Genomic DNA, 25998 nt, shown 5'->3' with positions numbered 1-25998 from the left:
AATAAGACCAGAATCGTTCCAAAAATCAATTAGCTTACGACCATTGTAATTGTTTGAGGAATCACCATTTTGAATAATGTTGCCTACTTTACCATTGAAATCTCCCATTATTAAAACATTGTCATTGCCTTGGCTTTCAAGTGTCAGTACGTCAACTAATAATTGGTGATAAAGTTCATCAACTAACTCTCTATCTTTACCCTCCACAGGAAAGTATACAATACAAATACAAAAGGTTTCGTTTGATCCCTTAAATCTTATTTTAATCCATAACCTTTTCTTACGTGAGTCAAGACACTCATCATCTAAAATAATGACTGAGCTGTGGATTAAAAATCCAATACCCCCTCCTTTAGCTGAACGTTGTTTTTGTACAAAATTATAGTTCAGTACTTGTTGTTGAACTATCTCACCATTTTTAATAAAGGTCTCACATAAACCAAACACCAAAATACTTTCTGTATTTAAAAGTTGCAATAATTCTGTTTTTTTAGATTTGAAACCTCTGATGTTATTATATCCAATTTTGGTGATACACTTTTTGTGTTTTCCAGAGTGAGAAACATTTGTCAGTAATTTAGTGACGGGTTTAAAGGATTGAGTAGTTGTAAATGTACCAGCATAGATATCGTATTCATTTAAAATGGAAGGTATTCATGACTTAGCTCCATCTTTTCCCTCACTGTTAGTATCATTTTCGTTCAAATCGAACTGAATTGGACTAAATCTTACAGAGGAAATAGCATGAAAGAAAAACGCAGCCAGTCGGGTATTGTTGTTCAAATATCTTCAAAAGAAATATGGCACCATAGTCTAATATGTAAGGTCATCATACAAAGTTTGATTGAAAATTACTCTATTCAACTTTGAACTGAATCAGGTTATATCGCCCTGTTCAGAAACAGTTCCGGACATGTTACAGAATGTGATTTTACGTTTTTTTGACAAAATGGCCTCCATTTCGACAAATTTGATCAAATCTCAAGACAAAACAGTCGTCCATTTTGGTCAAAATTTTGAAAAAAATTATGACGTGCACGTGTAACCCAATATACATGATCATCATATAAAGTTTGATTGAAATCGCCCTATTCAGCTTTGAGAAACAGTTCCAGATACGTTACGGACTGTGATTAAACAAAATGGCCACCATTTCGACAAATTTGATCAAATCTCAAAACAAAACATGGTGTTGTATTGTTTTGAAGTATAGTACCTATGTACAAACTTTCAAGTGAATCAGGCCATGTCTTTCAGAGGAATATGGAAGAAAACGAACAAAAAGAAAAATCTTGGATCGAATCTCAAAAAAAAAGTGACGTGCATCAATAACCCAATATGCATGATCACCATACAAAGTTTGATTGAAATCGCCCTGTTCACGTTTAAATATCAGAATTTAGCAAATTTGAGGGACAAAATGAGGCGAGGGTTCTCCGAACCCGCCTATTCACATAGTTCATACCCACCATAGACTCCCGAGTCCGGTCAGTAGGCATTAATCAGTGATTCTGCCGGTGACGGAGAGATAGAATCTAGGTCAGGGGAAGCCCCATGACCCCAAGATTCTCTTTCTCTTACATCACGAACCACGTGACTGAGGCCATATGGCAGCGCCGTAGACGGCTGTAGAATCACTCTGGTTCCTTTCTCTCTGCATCGAGGACTTAGACCAACGCTACTGAAAAAAGAGGGGTGGTTGGGGGGGGCCCAGAGTCTATGGTGGGTATGAACTATGTGAATAGGCGGGTTCAGAGAACCCTCGCCTAAATTCACTACGTTCAATTACCCACCATAGACTCCGGTCAGTCAAAATGACTGTAGGCAGAGTCAGACGCCAATAGGTGCGGGGGCCATATCCTTGGGCTTGTTGGTCCAATAGATGCGCTCCCCAACCCTGGGGGGAGGCATCTGTTACAAGAGTCATATCTGCGGCAAGCGGGTCCAAGGGGCCCCCCCTGTCCAAGGTTGGCCAGTGCCGACCAACAGGGCAGGGCTTCCTTCACTTGGTCCGAGATTGAAACCCACCTATCTAGTTCCTATAGGAGAGCTCGGCGTTATAACAAGCGTTATACCGGGCGGCTGCGTAGTGCGGCCTGGAATACTTGGCCCAGCTGAGCAATTCGAAGGAGATGGCAACTCGCTGGGTGCATCGGTATGTGCAGGTAGGCCCCGCTTAAGTCTAGTGGGGCTAGCCAGTCGAAACGGTGGATGGAGAGGAGAACCCTGAATGGTGTCTCCATGTGGAACCGATCGGGAAGCACGTACTGATTCACTCTGCCTAAGTCCAGAACTGAACACCCACCACTTGTAGATTTGGTACTACGAAAACATTTGGGTAGAAGCCTGGACTTAGTTCCGGCTGATGTACCCTGTGTATGGTGCCTTTTCCCAGAAAACTGCTACTTCCTGTCTGATTGAGTCCCCCGGCAGTGCCCAACAGGGGAGACACTCATGGGGGGAAATGGAGATTTCAGCGGTATCTCGTAACAGGATGTCACCACCTGGAAAGGTCCAGGGATCGGTCACCCGCTGTCTCCAAACCGGGTACGACAGGGATATGTGGCCATGGGTATGGCAGTTGTGGGGGTGGGGGGTGGTGTGGGGTGGGGGGCTTCCCCCATGAGATGAGTTCCCCAAGGCCTGAAGTAGTCACTAAATTGTGACCTATCCACTCGCCAAACACATGCTCCCCCCCATGAGCGTCTGGTGAGCGTCAAACACGCTTACCCCACTGTCGTTACTATTGTACCGTTGCCACGTGACGAACCCTAGCTGGCTGAAAGTAGGGGGGGTCAACATGTGCCCTGCCCTGAAAGCCCTGCCCCGAGATCGGAGGCTTGGCTGCCAGCACCCTGTTGGCATTCAGTGCCCGAGGCTCCAGAGGAGGCCCGGTGCAATTAGCCTGAGCCTCGGCCTCCCCCAAAAATAGTGGGAGAGCTGCGGCTGGGAACTGGGGTTCCCCGGAGAGACGTGTTTGAATGCAAACATGCTTTCGTGTTTCTTCCTGCTTGCCCACCGAGGGGCCGCAGTGGAGACAGCTCGCTCCGACTGCGTATGATCTACCCGGCCTGCCAGGCACGCAATTGCCCCGACAGTCCCTCGACCAAAGCCCTCAACTCGGAGGCAAACCCGGCGCCATGCAAGGAAGGGTCCACAAAGGGGTTCACAAAGGGACCTGCAACGGGCCCCACAGGAGGAAAGCCTCCAGGGGCACAGCCTCGCTGCAGTCAGTAAAATCGGGTAAACCACCGCCTGAAAAAACAAGACACTGAGGATGCTCTCCGATCAGCAGGGGGAGACCGAGAAAAATATCGGTACCTCCACCAACAGGCCTCATACTCGACGTCCCAGTACACGAAGCACTGGTAGCCGAGTGTGAGGACTTTTCACTCATGCCAAACATGCAACTCACTTCAACCTATTTGTTTACTGGATGCGCGACCTTGCTGTGACGTGGTCAGTCTCAGCGATTTTGATGGCTCTGAAAGAAAATCTTAGGCCTCAGAACTCCAGTGAAAAACACACACCTTCACGCAAAAACCCCGAACCCCGCACGCAGCTACGACAAAGTATCTCGGATGCGGGTTCTATGCTGGTAAATTCTGAATATAACCACTGCACAGTCGACTCGAAACGCGAGGAGACCAACAGGAAAACGGCAGCGAGTCCTGGTGGTGGGTGGTGAGAGTGGAATGGTAGGTGAAAGTGAGGTAGGTGGTGCGAGTGGAATGGTTAGTGAATGTGGGTTGGGTGGTGAGAATGAGATAGTAAGTGTGAGTAAGGGTTTAAGATTTGCTTTTCAAACAAGAAGCTTGGCAACTAATTTTTGTCTGCTATTTGAGATGCACAACATGAAAACAATGTGATTCACATTATCAAAATTTGTAATACATACAGAAAATAAATTTGATTTTTATCCATGGTTTTTAGTCTAATTTATTCCAGAGCACCTCTGCCATGATTTCAATTTAAATCTGATTTTTTTAGATGGGCTAATAATAGATAATCAATATGCATGTTTATCAACATTAAACTAATCATGTCTGTGGATTACGTCAATGAACCAAATGAATCATTATACAAATTAAGCAATTATTATGCATAGATTTAGGTATGTATATTGTTTCAGGGTGCACATGTACAAAGTTTTATTATAATGTGATGATTAATAATATGATCTGATTTTAATTAACTGAGTGGGTCTGTGGATTGTTCTTGAGCATCAATGTACTAAGTTTCATTGAAATGGAATAATTAGTACATGTAATATCAGTGTAAAAGCTGAAAATTGGCTAATTATGCAAATTAGGTAATTAATATGCAATCATTTTAACCCAAAACTAATTAGGTCTTTGCATTGTCCTAGAAAATCTATGTACCAAGATTTATTAAAATGGGATAATTAGTACCTGTGATATCAGTGTAAAAGCCAAAAATTAACTAATCATTATGCAAATTAAGTTAATTATATGCATGGATTTTTACCAAAAACTAATCACATCTGTACATTAGTCCAGAGCATCTATGTACCAAGTTAAAAACCAACATACGGTTCTTGAGATATCAGTGGAACGGACAGACACACACACACATACACACACACACACACATACAGACAGACAGTGTAACTGCAAATACTCCCATTGTGTGCTTCGCACACAGGAGTCAACAATTATAAAACGGACCTATCCTTTCCTTAAAAGGAAATTAGTAATCTCATCTGGTGAAGATACACTTTGTAATGAAATGTTCAAAATTGGTGGAGATTACCTCACAAATGCACTACATAGCTCTTCAATGTTGTCTTCAATTCTAATAAATATCCTGAATCAACCTGCCTTCATCTTAAAAACAATCATTAGTAAGTACGTTTAGCACAGTGAAGAAACAAACAACGAACAAACAAGAAATTCAAATAAAATTTATGAATGTTTTGTAGACCCAAGAAAGGCGCTTGGCTTAATGGCCTTTATTCAAAACTTCTAAAATGTCACAGGGAAAATGTTCAATATAATTAAGAACATGTATATATACATGAAGGCAAAAATATTAGTACTGTAAGTGACTGTCCCGGCCTTAATATAACTCTAAATGGAAAATTCAAGGAAGGTCTAAAATCACTGAAGAAAAAAAGTTGTGGTTAAAATAAAAAATAGGCTCAAATGAAAAAAATGAGTATTCAGCTACAATTGTCACTCTTTGACAAACTCATTCAACCAATCATTGTCTACGGCTGTGACGTATGGAGTGATGAAAGTTCAATTCATTCCTCCATTGAAGATGTACACCTCACATTCTATCACTTTCTTCTGAATATCTTAAAGAATACACCCAAAATGGCTATTTACAGTGAACTGGGAAGATATCCAATTCATTCCTTCATACAAAAACAAGCAATTAAATATATGAAAAAAATATCCAAACCTAGTAACACTCTCTTATATGAGGTATACTTGGTTAACAGAAACATGAATAGCAAACGGTCAATAAAAATGAAATCCATTTGTCAGGAATCCAAAGTTTAATTGATTTCCAAGTATTACGCCCTCCCTGTTAGGCTTATAAGGTTTTAAATGCATACGTGATTTACATAGAAAGGGGAATACTTTGTGACTTGTTATAGGTGGAGAAATAAAGAAATACTTAATACATGAATTGCATGCACGAATTGTTACATTCGTCACAAGGAGAGCAGCCTGATTGGACGACAAAGAATTTACCTGGGGTGAGATTTGTCTCCAAATACTATGGTACCGAAGACTTGATTCCCGAGAATCAGAATGAATTTGAGGTTAATAAACTTTGGTGAATTTGGTTAGACGGGTCAACAAACTCGGTTTTGCATTTCTGTCAGTTTGCATAACATTCCTGTCGCACCTGCTGTGGTAGTTTCGACCACTTAGAAATGAGCAGTGTAAACAAAGGGGTGTCATCTTGATTTACATAATTATGTTCCCCAATAAATTGAACAAGAAATCGTGCCTTGGTTGGCATGTTGGACGATCCACCAGAAGTACGGTATAACACAGATAACGTCACCATTGAACTCCGGATTGAGAATTCACTCTCTGGTCGTCCTGGTGTCAGTTATGGTACTGTGCAGCGTCCTCGTGATGTGAGCCACCCCTGGAAACCAAGCCGTTTGAAGTTTGTCGCCACGTTTGTTGCTTCAGTTCGACATCGTTACGTCCGGTATAGTACATCTGCCTTACACGCACAAACAGCCAGGTTTCAGTTTCCCCCTGCCTTACCTGCATATTTCGACCGCGGTTACGTTTATCGAAACTGTCTAAAATATTTAGGCAATGCAGTAATATTTAATTAGCCGATTTTGTGAAGCTATTTGTGTATTTATTGTCAAACTTTTGTTCTTTGTATTAAAGTGTGCGTACGCACATTGCAGTTAATTCAAATTTGGTGTCATTTAGTGCTGTGCATGTATGATGAATGTGTTCGTTCCCTTATTTATAAATTCTCTATGGTTCTTAGATGTCCAATTGTTATTGGCCTGAGATCATTGTCGTCTTATAACGATAACCATCTTAATGATTTCCAATGCCTTTATGGCCCGTGAAAAGAACCCAAGTGTGATCTATATAGTTTAAGTTATACGAATCACTGTTTGGCATTCCCATTCGCTTTGTATGAATTATTTCAGATTTAACACAAATATATATATATATAGACCTCTTGACATTGGTGGCAGCGGTGGGACATTGTTAAAAAGAAACAATATCCACAAATCATACTACCCTTGTATAACGAACACTTTATCATACGTATGTACAACACGTGTTATACACTGTTTCTGAAAACGTTATTACGTCAGGTTATTGAATTACACTTTGGTTCTGTTTTAAAACAATTTGTATTGTCTAGTTTTAAGTACTATTTAAGTTTCCATCGCTGGTCTAATTCAATCTTTTTGCTTTGTCCATTTCCCCCTTGGGGCCTTCAATCCCGTGTTCTGGTCATTTCCACTTTGGGTTGATATCGTAGTTGCCATTATGACTTCAGAGATAAAACCTAAGTCCCCTGGGAGATCTGTCGCCTGTACTTGGGATGAACCCAAAACTGCTTTGGAAGCTATTGACACGTTTACTGACGAAGCGAAGGCTATGGGTTATGAGGGGGAGGACATAAATCGGTATGTTAGAGAGGAGGTAAAAGAGTGGAAGAAATTAGACCGTGAAAATAGAGCCTTACGCAGAGGCGTGGAAGCGAAGGCGAGAGAACAGGAAACCAGAGTGAGAGAACAGATTGAGTTAGCGAAAGTTACGGCAGAAGAGAATATTCGGTATGAGCGCAAAAAACATAATTTCGACTTGGTATGAATTATTTCAGATTTAATACAAATATATATATATAGACCTCTTGACACCATTCTTAATGATGCAAACTACCATGTACTGATCGGAGTGATTAATAAACCTTGATATAAAACTAAAACATATATTTTCAGTACACTAGAAAAATTTTGTGATGTCTTGTCTTGACTATGCCCAACGCAGAAATATTCTATTTAGGCCACACTGATTTAATTTTATGGATGACATCCTCTGGAGACCCCAAAACTAATGCGAGAGGGCGGGAAAAAAAAAAAATCCTGCCAAAAAAAAAAAAATCCTGCTAAAACCACAGGACTACGGAGCAGTTATTACGAATTTAACCACAGTGTATCAAAAATACAACAAGTCTTTATTTGTAGGAGGCACATGTTGATGTACACATCTCGTACTGTATTACTGTCACAGGTATCATCACCTTTGATTTTGAAAAGGCAAGAGGATAAGGCAGATGTTAGCTTTGCCAAAGGCATACACATCAACTCAATTATTAAGAAAAACTTACTGTGTTGTATTGTTTGACATTCAAACTACAGTTTTTATAGTGACACTTCAGATAGACTAAGTGTAGACTTTTATAACATTGCGCCATTCAACATACTTTTAAACAATATAAATTTTTTGATCGGCATTTTTTTGTCTATTTTATTTTTCAGAGAGATTTTTAGAAGTTGTTTTCACAACAAGCATTTATGATGGTTAAACGTAGTGTTGTGGGCGGTTGCAGTAATGCGTATAGTCATAGTGTAAGTATTTACACGTTTCCAATCGATCCGAAGGTGCGAAATCGGTGGATGAAAGCCGTGAAAATAACGAGCAAAAACTGTCCTTGTCCATGACAAAACAACTAGGCTTTAACGAGAAACGCCGACAACTTAAACCTGGCGCAATACGAAACGTTTTTAAAAAAAATAGATTCCGGACCAGCCCATGATCACTGAGGTGAATTTCAGAGGGGAGGAGACGTCGAGTAAGTGTTTTAAATGACTTGACTTTTTTTGCGATCCTGATTATCGCTTTATATAGACCATATGTGTTAATTTTGATAGTGACACATGGTCGGACAAACAGGAAATTATGCAGCCCTCAGGCTGTTTTCATTTTCGCAGGCTAAAAGTGTGAATTGTTTGGTGATTAAATGTAGAATTCACACCTCTGTTACCTTTACTTGCAGCTTGATCTGCGTAATAATTTATGGAATAAGAATCCGGGCTTGGGCTGTCAATGTGTTTCCAGCAAGTATGTTTTTAATATGATGTCATAATTATGACAATCATGCTAAATCCACTCTGAATTTGTCTGTATGTGAGTCGCTCTAAATTATTTTTGTTATCCAATTAAACGCCGCCATTCATGCACTTGTCCCCGTCATGACCCAACGCGTTCACCCATTTCAACAAATTTATTTCCATGCGGCTGTCATTTATTTAGTAAATGTGATTTGTCGTTTTTTTTTTATTATTCCTCTATTTTATTGATCATTATAGTTTAAATTAATGTTTAGAATGTCAAAATATGTTCTCTTTTTATTTTAATTTTGAATGTTTGTTTTTTTACTCAGACAATCGATGAAATAAAACAGTGTAGTGACGTGTTAGTAACCTGCTAAATAACAAGACAATTCAGGCGTCAAATTCGATTTTGTCAAGTGCCAGAGTCCAGCGACAGTTTACAAACATGCGCTGGTGACGGTGACGACCACGGTGACCAGCTACACCAGACCAGACATATTTCGCATCTGACTCAACCCCATGCAACAAACTTGATACTATGTGTTCATTATGGTCCATTCTTTCTCGACAAACAAGTACATAAGTGGCAATTTAGTGTAAGATGAGAAAACAGCACATTAAATTCGCCTTATTTACATGTATCGCCAATGCAAGCTACCCAGCAACTTGCCTTCTGACGTCACAAGGGGAATTTCTGTATGCAAATGAGAAGCTAATGGGGAGCCTCGTTTTAAAATACACAAAAATAAAGTTGCCGACTGAGTTTAAAACACATTTTTTTCACTTAAAAAAATAATTTATGCCTAAGCATAACAATTAATAATATATACATTCATTCAGGGGGGTTGAATTATAGGTTAAATTTCCTTTTTGGTGATACACTATGGAACATAAATGAAAATGTGGGAAATACCTCATCAGCTTTAATTAGGAAATATGTAACTGATTTATGGCAATATAGAAAAGAAATGATGAATGAAATTTAAAAATATGTATTACTGTTTTCATGCTGTCGATACAAAGGTTGAATAAACATTATTATTTGACTGTATCCTCATACAAGTCAAAATATTGGACACATCTCTTTTTTTAATTGTGTGCTTAAAGTTACTGAATTGACATGCATACAGTGGTAGCCTAAATCGATATTTACACTTTACTCCATTGGTTAAAACAGCGGTGTTAATAAACCTATATAGAAGTCTTTTGTCTGTGTGTCTGTCAAACTTGAAGAAAATAATTCTGTTCTACCATTGCCATGGCAACACTTGAAAAGTGGATCACCTACTGGCTTGTAAATAAATATGTCCTACCTTCTCCACAAAGCCCCAGTGCTTCATACGTGACTAACTCGTTTGCAGAGAAACAGTCATGCAATTCAACAACTTGGAAGTCATCAGGTCGCAATCCTGTTTTTTTATAAAGATTATCAGCCGCTCTCTTGGTCATATCATAACCAATCTGAAAACAAAATGAATAAAAAATACTGCCCAGATTCCTATCTCTTACAAAATGGTGGAGCTATTCTCATTTAATTGTTTCACCAAAAATTCATTTCATTTCAGTGTATTGAAAAGACATGCATATGAGATTACAATGTATACTTCAGGAATGGTAAGACATACAGCAGAGTGAAATAAGCCACAAATTAGTACCCATTAATATAAAGTACACACACACACAAAAATAGTGTTGACACATGAAAATATGGTCTTACCAATTTCATGGAATTTTTATCTTCAAATGTACTAGGTAAATCAGTTGCCATTTCCATTCCCACAATTTCCACTGCTTGTTTTTCCAGACCATGTTTTCTAACATAATCTTCACTGGCAAGAATGGCTGCAGCACTGCCATCAGAAGTGGGACTGTGATGAAAGAAATACAGGTTTAGAGATGGTGCTAGTTGAGGTAAATATACAAGAATGGCTGCAGCACTGCCATCAGAAGTGGGACTGTGATGAAGAGAAATAAAGGTTTTGAGATGGTCCTATCTAGGTGAATATATAAGAATGGCTGCCGCACTGCCATCAGAGGTGGGACTGTGATGAAGAGAAATACAGGTTTAGAGATGGTGCTATCTGAGGTGAATATATAAGAATGGCTGCAGCACTGCCACAGAGGTGGGACTGTGATGAAGAGAAATACAGGTTTAGAGATGGTGCTATCTGAGGTGAATATATAAGAATGGCTGCAGCACTGCCACAGAGGTGGGACTGTGATGAAGAGAAATACAGGTTTTGAGATGGTGCTATCTGAGGTGAATATATAAGAATGGCTGCCGCACTGCCATCAGAGGTGGGACTGTGATAAAAAGAAATACAGGTTTTGAGATGGTGCTATCTGAGGTGAATATATAAGAATGGCTGCAGCACAGCCATCAGATGTGGGACTGTGATGAAGAGAAATACAGGTTTTGAGATGGTGCTATCTGAGGTGAATATATAAGAATGGCTACAGCACTGCCATCAGAGGTGGGACTGTGGTGAAAAGAAATGCAGGTTTTGAGATGGTGCTATCTGAAGTGAATATATAAGAATGGCTGCAGCACAGCCATCAGATGTGGGACTGTGATGAAGAGAAATACAGGTTTTGAGATGGTGCTATCTGAGGTGAATATATAAGAATGGCTGCAGCACTGCCATCAGAAGTGGGACTGTGAGGAAGAGAAATACAGGTTTTGAGATGGTGCTATCTGAGGTGAATATATAAGAATGGCTGCAGCACTGCCATCAGAAGTGGGACTGTGAGGAAGAGAAATACAGGTTTTGAGATGGTGCTATCTGAGGTGAATATATAAGAATGGCTGCAGCACTGCCATCAGAAGTGGGACTGTGGTGAAGAGAAATACAGGTTTTGAGATGGTGCTATCTGAGGTGAATATATAAGAATGGCTGCAGCACTGCCATCAGAGGTGGGACTGTGGTGAAAAGAAATACAGGTTTTGAGATGGTGCTATCTGAGGTGAATATATAAGAATGGCTGCAGTACTGCCATCAGAGGTAGGACTGTGATGAATAGAAATACAGGTATTGAAATGGTGCTATCTGAGGTGAAGATATAAGAATGGCTGCAGCACTGCCATCAGAAGTGGAACTGTGATGAAGAGAGATGCAGGTTTTGAGATGGTGCTATCTGAGGTGAATATATAAGAATGGCTGCAGCACTGCCATCAGAAGTGGGACTGTGCTGAAGAGAAATACAGGTTTTGAGATGGTGCTATCTGAGGTGAATATATAAGAATGGCTGCAGCACTGCCATCAGAAGTGGGACTGTGATGAAGAGAAATACAGGTTTAGAGATGGTGCTATCTGAGGCGAATATATAAGAATGGCTGCAGCACTGCCATCAGAAGTGGAACTGTGATGAAGAGAGATGCAGGTTTTGAGATGGTGCTATCTGAGGTGAATATATAAGAATGGCTGCAGCACTGCCATCAGAAGTGGGACTGTGCTGAAGAGAAATACAGGTTTTGAGATGGTGCTATCTGAGGTGAATATATAAGAATGGCTGCAGCACTGCCATCAGAAGTGGGACTGTGATGAAGAGAAATACAGGTTTAGAGATGGTGCTATCTGAGGCGAATATATAAGAATGGCTGCAGCACTGCCACAGAGGTGGGACTGTGATGAAGAGAAATACAGGTTTAGAGATGGTGCTATCTGAGGTGAATATATAAGAATGGCTGCAGCACTGCCACAGAGGTGGGACTGTGATGAAGAGAAATACAGGTTTTGAGATGGTGCTATCTGAGGTGAATATATAAGAATGGCTGCCGCACTGCCATCAGAGGTGGGACTGTGATAAAAAGAAATACAGGTTTTGAGATGGTGCTATCTGAGGTGAATATATAAGAATGGCTGCAGCACAGCCATCAGATGTGGGACTGTGATGAAGAGAAATACAGGTTTTGAGATGGTGCTATCTGAGGTGAATATATAAGAATGGCTACAGCACTGCCATCAGAGGTGGGACTGTGGTGAAAAGAAATGCAGGTTTTGAGATGGTGCTATCTGAAGTGAATATATAAGAATGGCTGCAGCACAGCCATCAGATGTGGGACTGTGATGAAGAGAAATACAGGTTTTGAGATGGTGCTATCTGAGGTGAATATATAAGAATGGCTGCAGCACTGCCATCAGAAGTGGGACTGTGAGGAAGAGAAATACAGGTTTTGAGATGGTGCTATCTGAGGTGAATATATAAGAATGGCTGCAGCACTGCCATCAGAAGTGGGACTGTGAGGAAGAGAAATACAGGTTTTGAGATGGTGCTATCTGAGGTGAATATATAAGAATGGCTGCAGCACTGCCATCAGAAGTGGGACTGTGGTGAAGAGAAATACAGGTTTTGAGATGGTGCTATATGAGGTGAATATATAAGAATGGCTGCAGCACTGTCATCAGAAGTGGAACTGTGATGAAGAGAGATGCAGGTTTTGAGATGGTGCTATCTGAGGTGAATATATAAGAATGGCTGCAGCACTGCCATCAGAAGTGGGACTGTGCTGAAGAGAAATACAGGTTTTGAGATGGTGCTATCTGAGGTGAATATATAAGAATGGCTGCAGCACTGCCATCAGAAGTGGGACTGTGATGAAGAGAGATGCAGGTTTTGAGATGGTGCTATCTGAGGTGAATATATAAGAATGGTTGCAGCACTGCCATCAGAGGTGGGACTGTGATGAAGAGAAATACAGGTTTTGAGATGGTGCTATCTGAGGTGAACATATAAGAATGGCTGCAGCACTGCCATCAGAAGTGGGACTGTGGTGAAAAGAAATGCAGGTTTTGAGATGGTGCTATCTGAGGTGAATATATAAGAATGGCTGCAGCACTGCCATCAGAGGTGGGACTGTGATGAAGAGAAATACAGGTTTTGAGATGGTGCTATCTGAGGTGAATATATAAGAATGGCTGCAGCACTGCCATCAGAAGTGGGACTGTGGTGAAGAGAAATACAGGTTTTGAGATGGTGCTATCTGAGGTGAATATATAAGAATGGCTGCAGCACTGCCATCAGAAGTGGGACTGTGATGAAGAGAAATACAGGTTTAGAGATGGTGCTATCTGAGGTGAATATATAAGAATGGCTGCAGCACTGCCACAGAGGTGGGACTGTGATGAAGAGAAATACAGGTTTAGAGATGGTGCTATCTGAGGTGAATATATAAGAATGGCTGCAGCACTGCCACAGAGGTGGGACTGTGATGAAGAGAAATACAGGTTTTGAGATGGTGCTATCTGAGGTGAATATATAAGAATGGCTGCCGCACTGCCATCAGAGGTGGGACTGTGATAAAAAGAAATACAGGTTTTGAGATGGTGCTATCTGAGGTGAATATATAAGAATGGCTGCAGCACAGCCATCAGATGTGGGACTGTGATGAAGAGAAATACAGGTTTTGAGATGGTGCTATCTGAGGTGAATATATAAGAATGGCTACAGCACTACCATCAGAGGTGGGACTGTGGTGAAAAGAAATGCAGGTTTTGAGATGGTGCTATCTGAAGTGAATATATAAGAATGGCTGCAGCACAGCCATCAGATGTGGGACTGTGATGAAGAGAAATACAGGTTTTGAGATGGTGCTATCTGAGGTGAATATATAAGAATGGCTGCAGCACTGCCATCAGAAGTGGGACTGTGAGGAAGAGAAATACAGGTTTTGAGATGGTGCTATCTGAGGTGAATATATAAGAATGGCTGCAGCACTGCCATCAGAAGTGGGACTGTGAGGAAGAGAAATACAGGTTTTGAGATGGTGCTATCTGAGGTGAATATATAAGAATGGCTGCAGCACTGCCATCAGAAGTGGGACTGTGGTGAAGAGAAATACAGGTTTTGAGATGGTGCTATATGAGGTGAATATATAAGAATGGCTGCAGCACTGCCATCAGAAGTGGAACTGTGATGAAGAGAGATGCAGGTTTTAAGATGGTGCTATCTGAGGTGAATATATAAGAATGGCTGCAGCACTGCCATCAGAAGTGGGACTGTGCTGAAGAGAAATACAGGTTTTGAGATGGTGCTATCTGAGGTGAATATATAAGAATGGTTGCAGCACTGCCATCAGAGGTGGGACTGTGATGAAGAGAAATACAGGTTTTGAGATGGTGCTATCTGAGGTGAACATATAAGAATGGCTGCAGCACTGCCATCAGAAGTGGGACTGTGGTGAAAAGAAATGCAGGTTTTGAGATGGTGCTATCTGAGGTGAATATATAAGAATGGCTGCAGCACTGCCATCAGAGGTGGGACTGTGATGAAGAGAAATACAGGTTTTGAGATGGTGCTATCTGAGGTGAATATATAAGAATGGCTGCAGCACTGCCATCAGAAGTGGGACTGTGGTGAAGAGAAATACAGGTTTTGAGATGGTGCTATCTGAGGTGAATATATAAGAATGGCTGCCGCACTGCCATCAGAGGTGGGACTGTGATAAAAAGAAATACAGGTTTTGAGATGGTGCTATCTGAGGTGAATATATAAGAATGGCTGCAGCACAGCCATCAGATGTGGGACTGTGATGAAGAGAAATACAGGTTTTGAGATGGTGCTATCTGAGGGGAATATATAAGAATGGCTACAGCACTGCCATCAGAGGTGGGACTGTGGTGAAAAGAAATGCAGGTTTTGAGATGGTGCTATCTGAAGTGAATATATAAGAATGGCTGCAGCACAGCCATCAGATGTGGGACTGTGATGAAGAGAAATACAGGTTTTGAGATGGTGCTATCTGAGGTGAATATATAAGAATGGCTGCAGCACTGCCATCAGAAGTGGGACTGTGAGGAAGAGAAATACAGGTTTTGAGATGGTGCTATCTGAGGTGAATATATAAGAATGGCTGCAGCACTGCCATCAGAAGTGGGACTGTGGTGAAGAGAAATACAGGTTTTGAGATGGTGCTATATGAGGTGAATATATAAGAATGGCTGCAGCACTGATGTCAGAGGTGGGACTGTGGTGAAGAGAAATACAGGTTTTGAGATGGTGCTATCTGAGGTGAATATATAAGAATGGCTGCAGCACTGCCATCAGAAGTGGAACTGTGATGAAGAGAGATGCAGGTTTTGAGATGGTGCTATCTGAGGTGAATATATAAGAATGGCTGCAGCACTGCCATCAGAAGTGGGACTGTGCTGAAGAGAAATACAGGTTTTGAGATGGTGCTATCTGAGGTGAATATATAAGAATGGCTGCAGCACTGTCATCAGAAGTGGGACTGTGATGAAGAGAGATGCAGGTTTTTGAGATGGTGCTATCTGAGGTGAATATATAAGAATGGCTGCAGCACCACCATCAGAAGTGGGACTGTGATGAAGAGAAATGCAGGTTTTGAGATGGTGCTATCTGAGGTGATTATATAAGAATGGCTGCAGCACTGCCATTAGAGGTGGGACTGTGGTGAAGAGAAATACAGATTTTGGTATCTGAGGTGCATATATAAGAATGGCTGCACCGCTGCCATCAGAAGTAGGACTGTAAAGACGAGAAATACAGGTTTTGAGATGGTGCTATCTGAGGTGAATATATAAGAATGGCTGCAGCACTGCCATCAGAAGTGGGACTGTGATGAAGAGAAATGCAGGTTTAGAGATGGTGCTATCTGAGGTGAATATATAAGAATGGCTGCAGCACTGATATCAGAAGTGAGACTGTAATGAAGAGAAATACAGGTTTTGAGATGGTGCTATCTGAGGTGAATATATAAGAATGGCTGCAGCACTGCCATCAGAAGTGGGACTGTGATGAAGAGAAATGCAGGTTTAGAGATGGTGCTATCTGAGGTGAATATATAAGAATGGCTGCAGCACTGATATCAGAAGTGAGACTGTAATGAAGAGAAATACAGGTTTAGAGATGGTGCTATCTGAGGTGAATATATAAGAATGGCTGCAGCACTGATATCAGAAGTGAGACTGTAATGAAGAGAAATACAGGTTTAGAGATGGTGCTATCTGAGGTGAATATATAAGAATGGCTGCAGCACTGCCATCAGAAGTGAGACTGTAATGAAGAGAAATACAGGTTTTGAGATGGTGCTATCTGAGGTGAATATATAAGAATGGCTGCAGCACTGTCATCAGAGGTGGGACTGTGATGAAGAGAAATACAGGTATTGAGATGGTGCTATCTGAGGTGAATATATAAGAATGGCTGCAGCACTGCCATCAGAAGTGGGACTGTGATGAAGAGAAATGCAGGTTTAGAGATGGTGCTATCTGAGGTGAATATATAAGAATGGCTGCAGCACTGCCATCAGAAGTGGGACTGTGATGACGAGAAATACAGGTTTAGAGATGGTGCTATCTGAGGTGAATATACATGAATGGCTGCAGCACTGCCATCAGAGGTGGGACTGTGGTGAAGAGAAATGCTGGTTTTGAGATGGTGCTATCTGAGGTGAATATATAAGAATGGCTGCAGCACTGCCATCAGAGGTGGGACTGTGGTGAAGAGAAATACAGGTTTTGAGATGGTGCTATCTGAGGTGAATATACATGAATGGCTGCAGCACTGCCATCAGAGGTGGGACTGTGGTGAAAAGAAATACAGGTTTTGAGATGGTGCTATCTGAGGTGAATATATAAGAATGGCTGCAGCACTGCCATCAGAGGTGGGACTGTGGTGAAGAGAAATGCAGGTTTTGAGATGGTGCTATCTGAGGTGAATATATAAGAATGGCTGCAGCACTGCCATCAGAGGTGGGACTGTGGTGAAAAGAAATACAGGTTTTGAGATGGTGCTATCTGAGGTGAATATATAAGAATGGCTGCAGTACTGCCATCAGAGGTGGGACTGTGGTGAAGAGAAATACAGATTTTGCTATCTGAGGTAAATATATAAGAATGGCTGCAGCACTGCCATCAGAGGTGTGACTGTGGTGAAAAGAAATACAGGTTTTGAGATGGTGCTATCTGAGGTGAATATATAAGAATGGCTGCAGCACTGCCATCAGAGGTGGGACTGTGGTGAAAAGAAATACAGGTTTTGAGATGGTGCTATCTGAGGTGAATATATAAGAATGGCTGCAGCACTGCCATCAGAGGTGGGACTGTGGTGAAAAGAAATACAGGTTTTGAGATGGTGCTATCTGAGGTGAATATATAAGAATGGCTGCAGTACTGCCATCAGAGGTAGGACTGTGATGAAGAGAAATACAGGTATTGAAATGGTGCTATCTGAGGTGAATATATAAGAATGGCTACAGCACTGATGTCAGAGATGGGACTGTGGTGAAAAGAAATACAGGTTTTGAGATGGTGCTATCTGAGGTGAATATATAAGAATGGCTGCAGCACTGCCATCAGAGGTGGGACTGTGGTGAAGATAAATGCAGGTTTTAAGATGGTGCTATCTGAGGTGAATATATAAGAATGGCTGCAGCACTGCCATCAGAGGTGGGACTGTGGTGAAGAGAAATACAGGTTTTGAGATGGTGCTATCTGAGGTGAATATACATGAATGGCTGCAGCACTGCCATCAGAGGTGGGACTGTGGTGAAAAGAAATACAGGTTTTGAGATGGTGCTATCTGAGGTGAATATATAAGAATGGCTGCAGCACTGCCATCAGAGGTGGGACTGTGGTGAAGAGAAATGCAGGTTTTGAGATGGTGCTATCTGAGGTGAATATATAAGAATGGCTGCAGCACTGCCATCAGAGGTGGGACTGTGGTGAAAAGAAATACAGGTTTTGAGATGGTGCTATCTGAGGTGAATATATAAGAATGGCTGCAGTACTGCCATCAGAGGTAGGACTGTGATGAAGAGAAATACAGGTATTGAAATGGTGCTATCTGAGGTGAATATATAAGAATGGCTACAGCACTGATGTCAGAGATGGGACTGTGGTGAAAAGAAATACAGGTTTTGAGATGGTGCTATCTGAGGTGAATATATAAGAATGGCTGCAGCACTGCCATCAGAGGTGGGACTGTGGTGAAGATAAATGCAGGTTTTAAGATGGTGCTATCTGAGGTGAATATATAAGAATGGCTGCAGCACTGCCATCAGAGGTGGGACTGTGGTGAAGAGAAATACAGGTTTTGAGATGGTGCTATCTGAGGTGAATATACATGAATGGCTGCAGCACTGCCATCAGAGGTGGGACTGTAGTGAAAAGAAATACAGGTTTTGAGATGGTGCTATCTGAGGTGAATATATAAGAATGGCTGCAGCACTGCCATCAGAGGTGGGACTGTGGTGAAGAGAAATGCAGGTTTTGAGATGGTGCTATCTGAGGTGAATATATAAGAATGGCTGCAGCACTGCCATCAGAGGTGGGACTGTGGTGAAAAGAAATACAGGTTTTGAGATGGTGCTATCTGAGGTGAATATATAAGAATGGCTGCAGTACTGCCATCAGAGGTGGGACTGTGGTGAAGAGAAATACAGATTTTGCTATCTGAGGTAAATATATAAGAATGGCTGCAGCACTGCCATCAGAGGTGTGACTGTGGTGAAAAGAAATACAGGTTTTGAGATGGTGCTATCTGAGGTGAATATATAAGAATGGCTGCAGCACTGCCGTCAGAGGTGGGACTGTGGTGAAAAGAAATACAGGTTTTGAGATGGTGCTATCTGAGGTGAATATATAAAAATGGCTGCAGCACTGCCATCAGAGGTGGGACTGTGGTGAAAAGAAATACAGGTTTTGAGATGGTGCTATCTGAGGTGAATATATAAGAATGGCTGCAGCACTGCCATCAGAGGTGGGACTGTGGTGAAGAGAAATGCAGGTTTTGAGATGGTGCTATCTGAGGTGAATATATAAGAATGGCTGCAGCACTGCCATCAGAGGTGGGACTGTGGTGAAAAGAAATACAGGTTTTGAGATGGTGCTATCTGAGGTGAATATATAAGAATGGCTGCAGTACTGCCATCAGAGGTAGGACTGTGATGAATAGAAATACAGGTATTGAAATGGTGCTATCTGAGGTGAATATATAAGAATGGCTACAGCACTGATGTCAGAGATGGGACTGTGGTGAAAAGAAATACAGGTTTTGAGATGGTGCTATCTGAGGTGAATATATAAGAATGGTTGCAGTACTGCCATCAGAGGTGGGACTGTGGTGAAGAGAAATACAGATTTTGCTATCTGAGGTAAATATATAAGAATGGCTGCAGCACTGCCATCAGAGGTGTGACTGTGGTGAAAAGAAATACAGGTTTTGAGATGGTGCTATCTGAGGTGAATATATAAGAATGGCTGCAGCACTGCCATCAGAGGTGGGACTGTGGTGAAAAGAAATACAGGTTTTGAGATGGTGCTATCTGAGGTGAATATATAAAAATGGCTGCAGCACTGCCATCAGAGGTGGGACTGTGGTGAAAAGAAATACAGGTTTTGAGATGGTGCTATCTGAGGTGAATATATAAGAATGGCTGCAGCACTGCCATCAGAGGTGGGACTGTGGTGAAGATAAATGCAGGTTTTGAGATGGTGCTATCTGAGGTGAATATATAAGAATGGCTGCAGCACTGCCATCAGAGGTGGGACTGTGGTGAAAAGAAATACAGGTTTTGAGATGGTGCTATCTGAGGTGAATATATAAGAATGGTTGCAGTACTGCCATCAGAGGTGGGACTGTGATGAAGAGAAATACAGATTTTGCTCTCTGAGGTAAATATATAAGAATGGCTGCAGCACTGCCATCAGAGGTGTGACTGTGGTGAAAAGAAATACAGGTTTTGAGATGGTGCTATCTGAGGTGAATATATAAGAATGGCTGCAGCACTGCCATCAGAGGTGGGACTGTGGTGAAAAGAAATACAGGTTTTGAGATGGTGCTATCTGAGGTGAATATATAAAAATGGCTGCAGCACTGCCATCAGAGGTGGGACTGTGGTGAAAAGAAATACAGGTTTTGAGATGGTGCTATCTGAGGTGAATATATAAGAATGGCTGCAGCACTGCCATCAGAGGTGGGACTGTGGTGAAGAGAAATGCAGGTTTTGAGATGGTGCTATCTGAGGTGAATATATAAGAATGGCTGCAGCACTGCCATCAGAGGTGGGACTGTGGTGAAGAGAAATGCAGGTTTTGAGATGGTGCTATCTGAGGTGAATATATAAGAATGGCTGCAGCACTGCCATCAGAGGTGGGACTGTGGTGAAAAGAAATACAGGTTTTGAGATGGTGCTATCTGAGGTGAATATATAAGAATGGCTGCAGTACTGCCATCAGAGGTGGGACTGTGATGAAGAGAAATACAGGTATTGAGATGGTGCTATCTGAGGTGAATATATAACAAGTGACCTGATGGTAGAAATAGCTCCGCTGTCCTACAAGAACATTATGGTGGCCAAGTTGAGAACAAATTGTTCACAAAAATAATGTATACCTCAAATATTAAAGCTGGTAGTGTTCAAGAAAGATTGTTTTTTACTAAAATAGCATTTTTTACAAAAATGACAAAAATATTTGCCAAAAATCGAAATTAAAGTTATTTTCTAAAATGAACATATCTGACAGGCCCCACCCAAGGTACCTGCATACCAAGAATCTTGTACCGGGTAATTTACAAGAAAAAGTTGAAAATATCATTTTTTACCAAAAATGACAAAACTATAGAATTGAACTATGTCTGTCGGCTGATATAGCTACGCTGTTTGTGATGCATGCTCTGAAAGCAATGACTAAGAAGCAATTTAAACTTAATGCTAGCTGCTTTAATATCGCAAGACACCAACTTCCATGCTTTTGTTGCAGAGAATATTTCACTAAAAGTAGAGAATTGAAGATATCCTTACGAAATGGACAAATCTAATAGAGGTCTACCCAAGCTGCATGTGTACAAGAATTTGGACCACTGGTTTTGAAGGACAAGTCAAAAATATGTTTTTTGATGAAAAATGAAGAGAATATTTGCTAAAAATAGAGAATTGAAGATGTTGACAGGAAGTGAACCCAAGGTACTTAGAAATAAAGTTATGAAGCAATCAGGTTAGAGGTTTTCGAAAACAAGTTGAAAATAAGGTTTTTGACCAAAAATTACAAAAATATTCATCAAAATTAAAGAATTGAAGATATTGTCACAAAATCAACAAAGCTGACAGAGGTCCACCTGATGTACCTACATATACAATATCAAAGCAATCAGACTAGCAGTTTTTAAGGAGAAGTCGAAAATATAATTTTTTACCAAAAATTACAAAAATATTCATCAAAATTAGAGAATTGAAGACATTGTCACAAAATCAACAAAGCTGACAGAGGTCCACCTGATGTACCTACATATACACTATCAAAGCAATCAGACTAGCAGTTGTCAAGAAGAAGTCGAAAATATAATTTTTTACCAAAAATGACAAAAATATTTATCAAAATTAGAGAAATGAAGATATCATCACAAAATTAACAAATCTGAGAGGGATTCACCCAAGGTACCAACATACCAAGTATCAAAGCATTTGGGCTAGCGGTTTTCAAGAAGAAGTCAAAAATAGCATTTTTGACCAAAAATGACAAAAATATTGATAAATTATCTGCGTTTCGTAGATTAGCAGATAATTGCTATCTATTCGTATGTAAATTATTCAGGTGCCATTGCACCTGCTCCGATTGGTTAGTGGCTAAGTAGCCAGGTGCTCATGAGTATATAGTAAGAAGAGTATTCTATTGTATTAAGTCTCGGTTGCAAACAACGCACGATGTCCACACCAACGGAAGGCCTCAGCGAACAGATAACACCACCACCACAAACACCAGACTTGCCCGACGATGTTACTAGCATACTACCATCGTGGTACAAGACTGTTTGGCGAAATTTAAGTGTGTGGGTCGCAGTCCGATCTGTCATGACTAAATAATTTTGTAAATATGTATTTAACGTAAATAATTTATGTCGCATCATTTTGTATGCTTGTTTACCTTCTTACAGGGGATGTAGCCTCTCGGCATATTCATCTTTCGGCATGTCTGTATAGATATTCGCCTTTCGGCATGTCTGTATATATATTCACCTGTCGACATGTCTGTATATATATTCGCCTTTCGACATGTCTGTATATATTCGCCTTTTGGCATGTCTGTATATATATTCGCCTTTCAGCATGTCTGTATATATTCGCCTTTCGGCATGTCTGTATATATATTCGCCTTTCGACATGTCTGTATATATTCGCCTTTCGGCATGTCTGTATATATTCGCCTTTCGGCATGTCTGTATATATTCGCCTTTCGGCATGTCTGTATATATTCGCCTTTTGGCATGTCTGTATATATTAGCCTTTCGGCATGTCTGCATATATTAGCCTTTCGGCATGTCTGTACATATTCGCCTTTCGGCATGTCTGTATATATTCGCCTTTTGGCATGTCTACATATTCGCCTTTCGACATGTCTGTATATATATTTGCCTTTTGGCATGTCTGTATATATATTCGCCTTTTGGCATGTCTGTATATATTAGCCTTTCGGCATGTCTGCATATATTCGCCTTTCGGCATGTCTGTACATATTCGCCTTTCGACATGTCTGTATATATTCGCCTTTCGGCATGTCTGTATATATTCTCCTTTCGGCATGTCTGTATATATTCGCCTTTCAGCATGTCTGTACATATTTGCCGTTTGGCATGTCTGTATATATTCGCCTTTCGGCATGTCTGTATATATTCGCCTTTCGGCATGTCTGTACATATTTGCCTTTCGGCATGTCTGTACATATTCGCCTTTCGGTATGTCTGTATATATTCGCCTTTCGGCATGTCTGTACATATTCGCCTTTCGGCATGTCTGTATATATTCACCTTTTGGCATGTCTGTATATATTCGCCTTTCGGCATGTCTGTATATATTCGCCTTTCGGCATGTCTGTATATATTCGCCTTTTGGCATGTCTGTATATATTCGCATTTCGGCATGTCTGTATATATTCGCCTTTTGGCATGTCTGTATATATTCACCTTTCGGCATGTCTGTATATATTCGCCTTTTGGCATGTCTGTATATATTCACCTTTCGGCATGTCTGTATATATTCGCCTTTCGGCATGTCTGTATATATTCGCCTTTCGGCATGTCTGTATATATTCGCCTTTTGGCATGTCTGTACATATTCGCCTTTCAGCATGTCTGTATATATTCGCCTTTTGGTATGTCTGTATATATTCGCCTTTCGGCATGTCTGTACATATTCGCTTTTCGGCATGTCTGTATATATTCGCCTTTTGGCATGTCTGTATATATTCGCCTTTCGGCATATCTGCATATATATTAGCCTTTCGGCATGTCTGTATATATTCACCTTTCGGCATGTCTGTATATATTCGCCTTTTGGCATGTCTGTACATATTCGCCTTTTGGCGTGTCTGTATACATTCGCCTTTCGGCATGTCTGTACATATTCGTCTTTCGGCGTGTCTGTATACATTCGCCTTTCGGCATGTCTGTATATATTCGCCTTTTGGCATGTCTGTATATATATATTAACCGTTCGGCATGTCTGTACATATTCGCCTTTCGGCATGTCTGTATATATTCGCCTTTCGGCATGTCTGTATATATATTCGCCTTTCGGTGTGTTGCTTGCATTATGGAAGTGCGGCCCTTTGCTGATGCCGTTCTTGTGCGACAGCAGCGTGCGATGTGAGTAGACAATTCGTTATTTTCAATTCGCGGTTAAATGTCGGTATATTATTGTGTCGTCGCATCAATTTTGTTGTATAAATTGTGTAGTTTTAGATGTCTTTCAGATACAGCATTGGAAGGCCGAACTTAGCACCCCAGTACTGGATGACTTCTGCGACACTCTGCCCGATGTGATGTTGGCGTCTATTGCTGGTAATACTTTAAGCAAGTACACCGACAGTTGGCTCAGATGGAAACAATGGTGCATGTCAAATTTTACAGAGGGCGTCGCCTGTCCATCTAAGCCATTGCACATTGCTATATATCTTCGAATTTCGTTAGAAGACGCGAATACAGCTTCGCCCCTGGATTCCACTTTGTGAAACCATAACTAAATTTTTGCTTTCCTGGGTGCTGCAACCACCGCACATCGCATTTCATGCTTGTTGTGTAATTTGTATGAATAATTTAAGTATAGATTCGCTATAAATAAGACAATTGAACATATCCACACGAAATGAACAAATCTGAGAGAGAACCACCCAAGATACCTTTCTAGAAAGTTTCACAGCTATACAGTTTGTGGTTTTTAAGAAGAAGTCGAAAATGTAAAGTTGACGACGACGACGGACGCCGACCGACAATCAGTAATACTATAAGCTCCGCTCGACTTCGTCGACAGCGGAGCTAAAAATGGCTGGAGCACTACCATCAGAGGTGGAACTAAGATGAATATCTGAGTTGAATAAGGATGATTAATTAATTATAACAGGACAGTTGGAACCATTAAGACCAATATACTGATGTAAGTAGTGACAATGCTGAAAAAGAAAACAATTGGATTTCATTATCGGATTTGAAAATTGTTCGTTTACACAAGACAATTGATCACTTCATAGCGCATTACATAAACTTCTCTTTTTCTGAAATCTACAAAAAAGGTACTTCTTCCAAATTACAAAACATTTGTTATTTCCTAGGAGAGTACAAACCTAAGTACAGTGAGGGGAATGTAATTGTAATAGCTGAAATTCAGGACCTCTTTGGTTAATATCTAAATTTTACTTCAGAGCAGATAGAATTTATTATAATTCTATAGCATGTGGAATCACTTACCAACATTGTAACTTTGTCAATGGTTCATGTATCGTACGTGACTTCAGTACGTCTTCTAAAGTATATTCATCTTGAAATTGAGAATATCTACACAAACCATAGATAAGTAGTTACAGTGGGTTACACAGACACATTGCTAGAACTCGATCCTCATGCTATTAAAAAATTTAAGCCAGTAAAAATTATTATAAAATTTAACAATTCATGTCATTATCTGCATCTCAAAAAAACTTTCAAATTTCATGTGATAAATTAGGACAAAAAAAACAACAACTTTTGATCAACATCAGTTTGAATTACTTATTAAGTGTATAATGTTCAGTAGAATGGAAAAATGTTTATTTTAGTTTTTGTTTCAGTGTCTGTTTTATGAATGTATTTGAAAAGCATGTTGTGGTACTGAAAAATCTTGAAAATAATTAAAAACAATTTCTCGCTTTGGACAATTTTTAATTGTTCCACAGATATCTCAAGAACCACTCAGATTTCAAGAAATTTAGTTATGTACACAAGCATGTGTACAACTCTCTTAGCACTGAGATAATATGTGTAGACCTGGTTATTTTTTTTTAAATATGTGCATAAAATGGTCACAGTGTGACAACCTATACTTACGGATTATTGACAGAATGTTTGTGATTTTTCACTGCAATCTTAGCAAAATGCTCTGGCTTTGTTCCTGAAATACACAATACAGCCTGTATTAAAGCCTTGAGTGT

The 25998-nt window shown here is 40.6% G+C and overlaps 1 protein-coding gene across 1 annotated transcript in view; it reads right to left on the bottom strand.

Moving 5' to 3' along the window:
- LOC100368276 (sterol carrier protein 2-like) overlaps positions 1-25998 on the bottom strand; it is a 62694-nt gene that overhangs the window by 29491 nt on the left and 7205 nt on the right. The window contains exons 5-8 of the mRNA XM_085503813.1: positions 25895-25958; positions 25280-25366; positions 10299-10449; positions 9895-10042 (exon numbers count right to left, since the gene is read on the bottom strand). Coding sequence (XP_085359939.1) covers positions 9895-10042; positions 10299-10449; positions 25280-25366; positions 25895-25958 — 450 coding nt within the window. The remainder of the gene's footprint in view (positions 1-9894; positions 10043-10298; positions 10450-25279; positions 25367-25894; positions 25959-25998) is intronic.

This window comes from Saccoglossus kowalevskii, chromosome 9 (genome assembly GCF_978046115.1).
Source record: "Saccoglossus kowalevskii chromosome 9, keSacKowa6.1, whole genome shotgun sequence".
Lineage (NCBI taxonomy): Eukaryota > Metazoa > Hemichordata > Enteropneusta > Harrimaniidae > Saccoglossus > Saccoglossus kowalevskii.
Note: the sequence above shows the minus strand (reverse complement) of the source record. Positions and strands in the feature narration are given on the sequence as shown.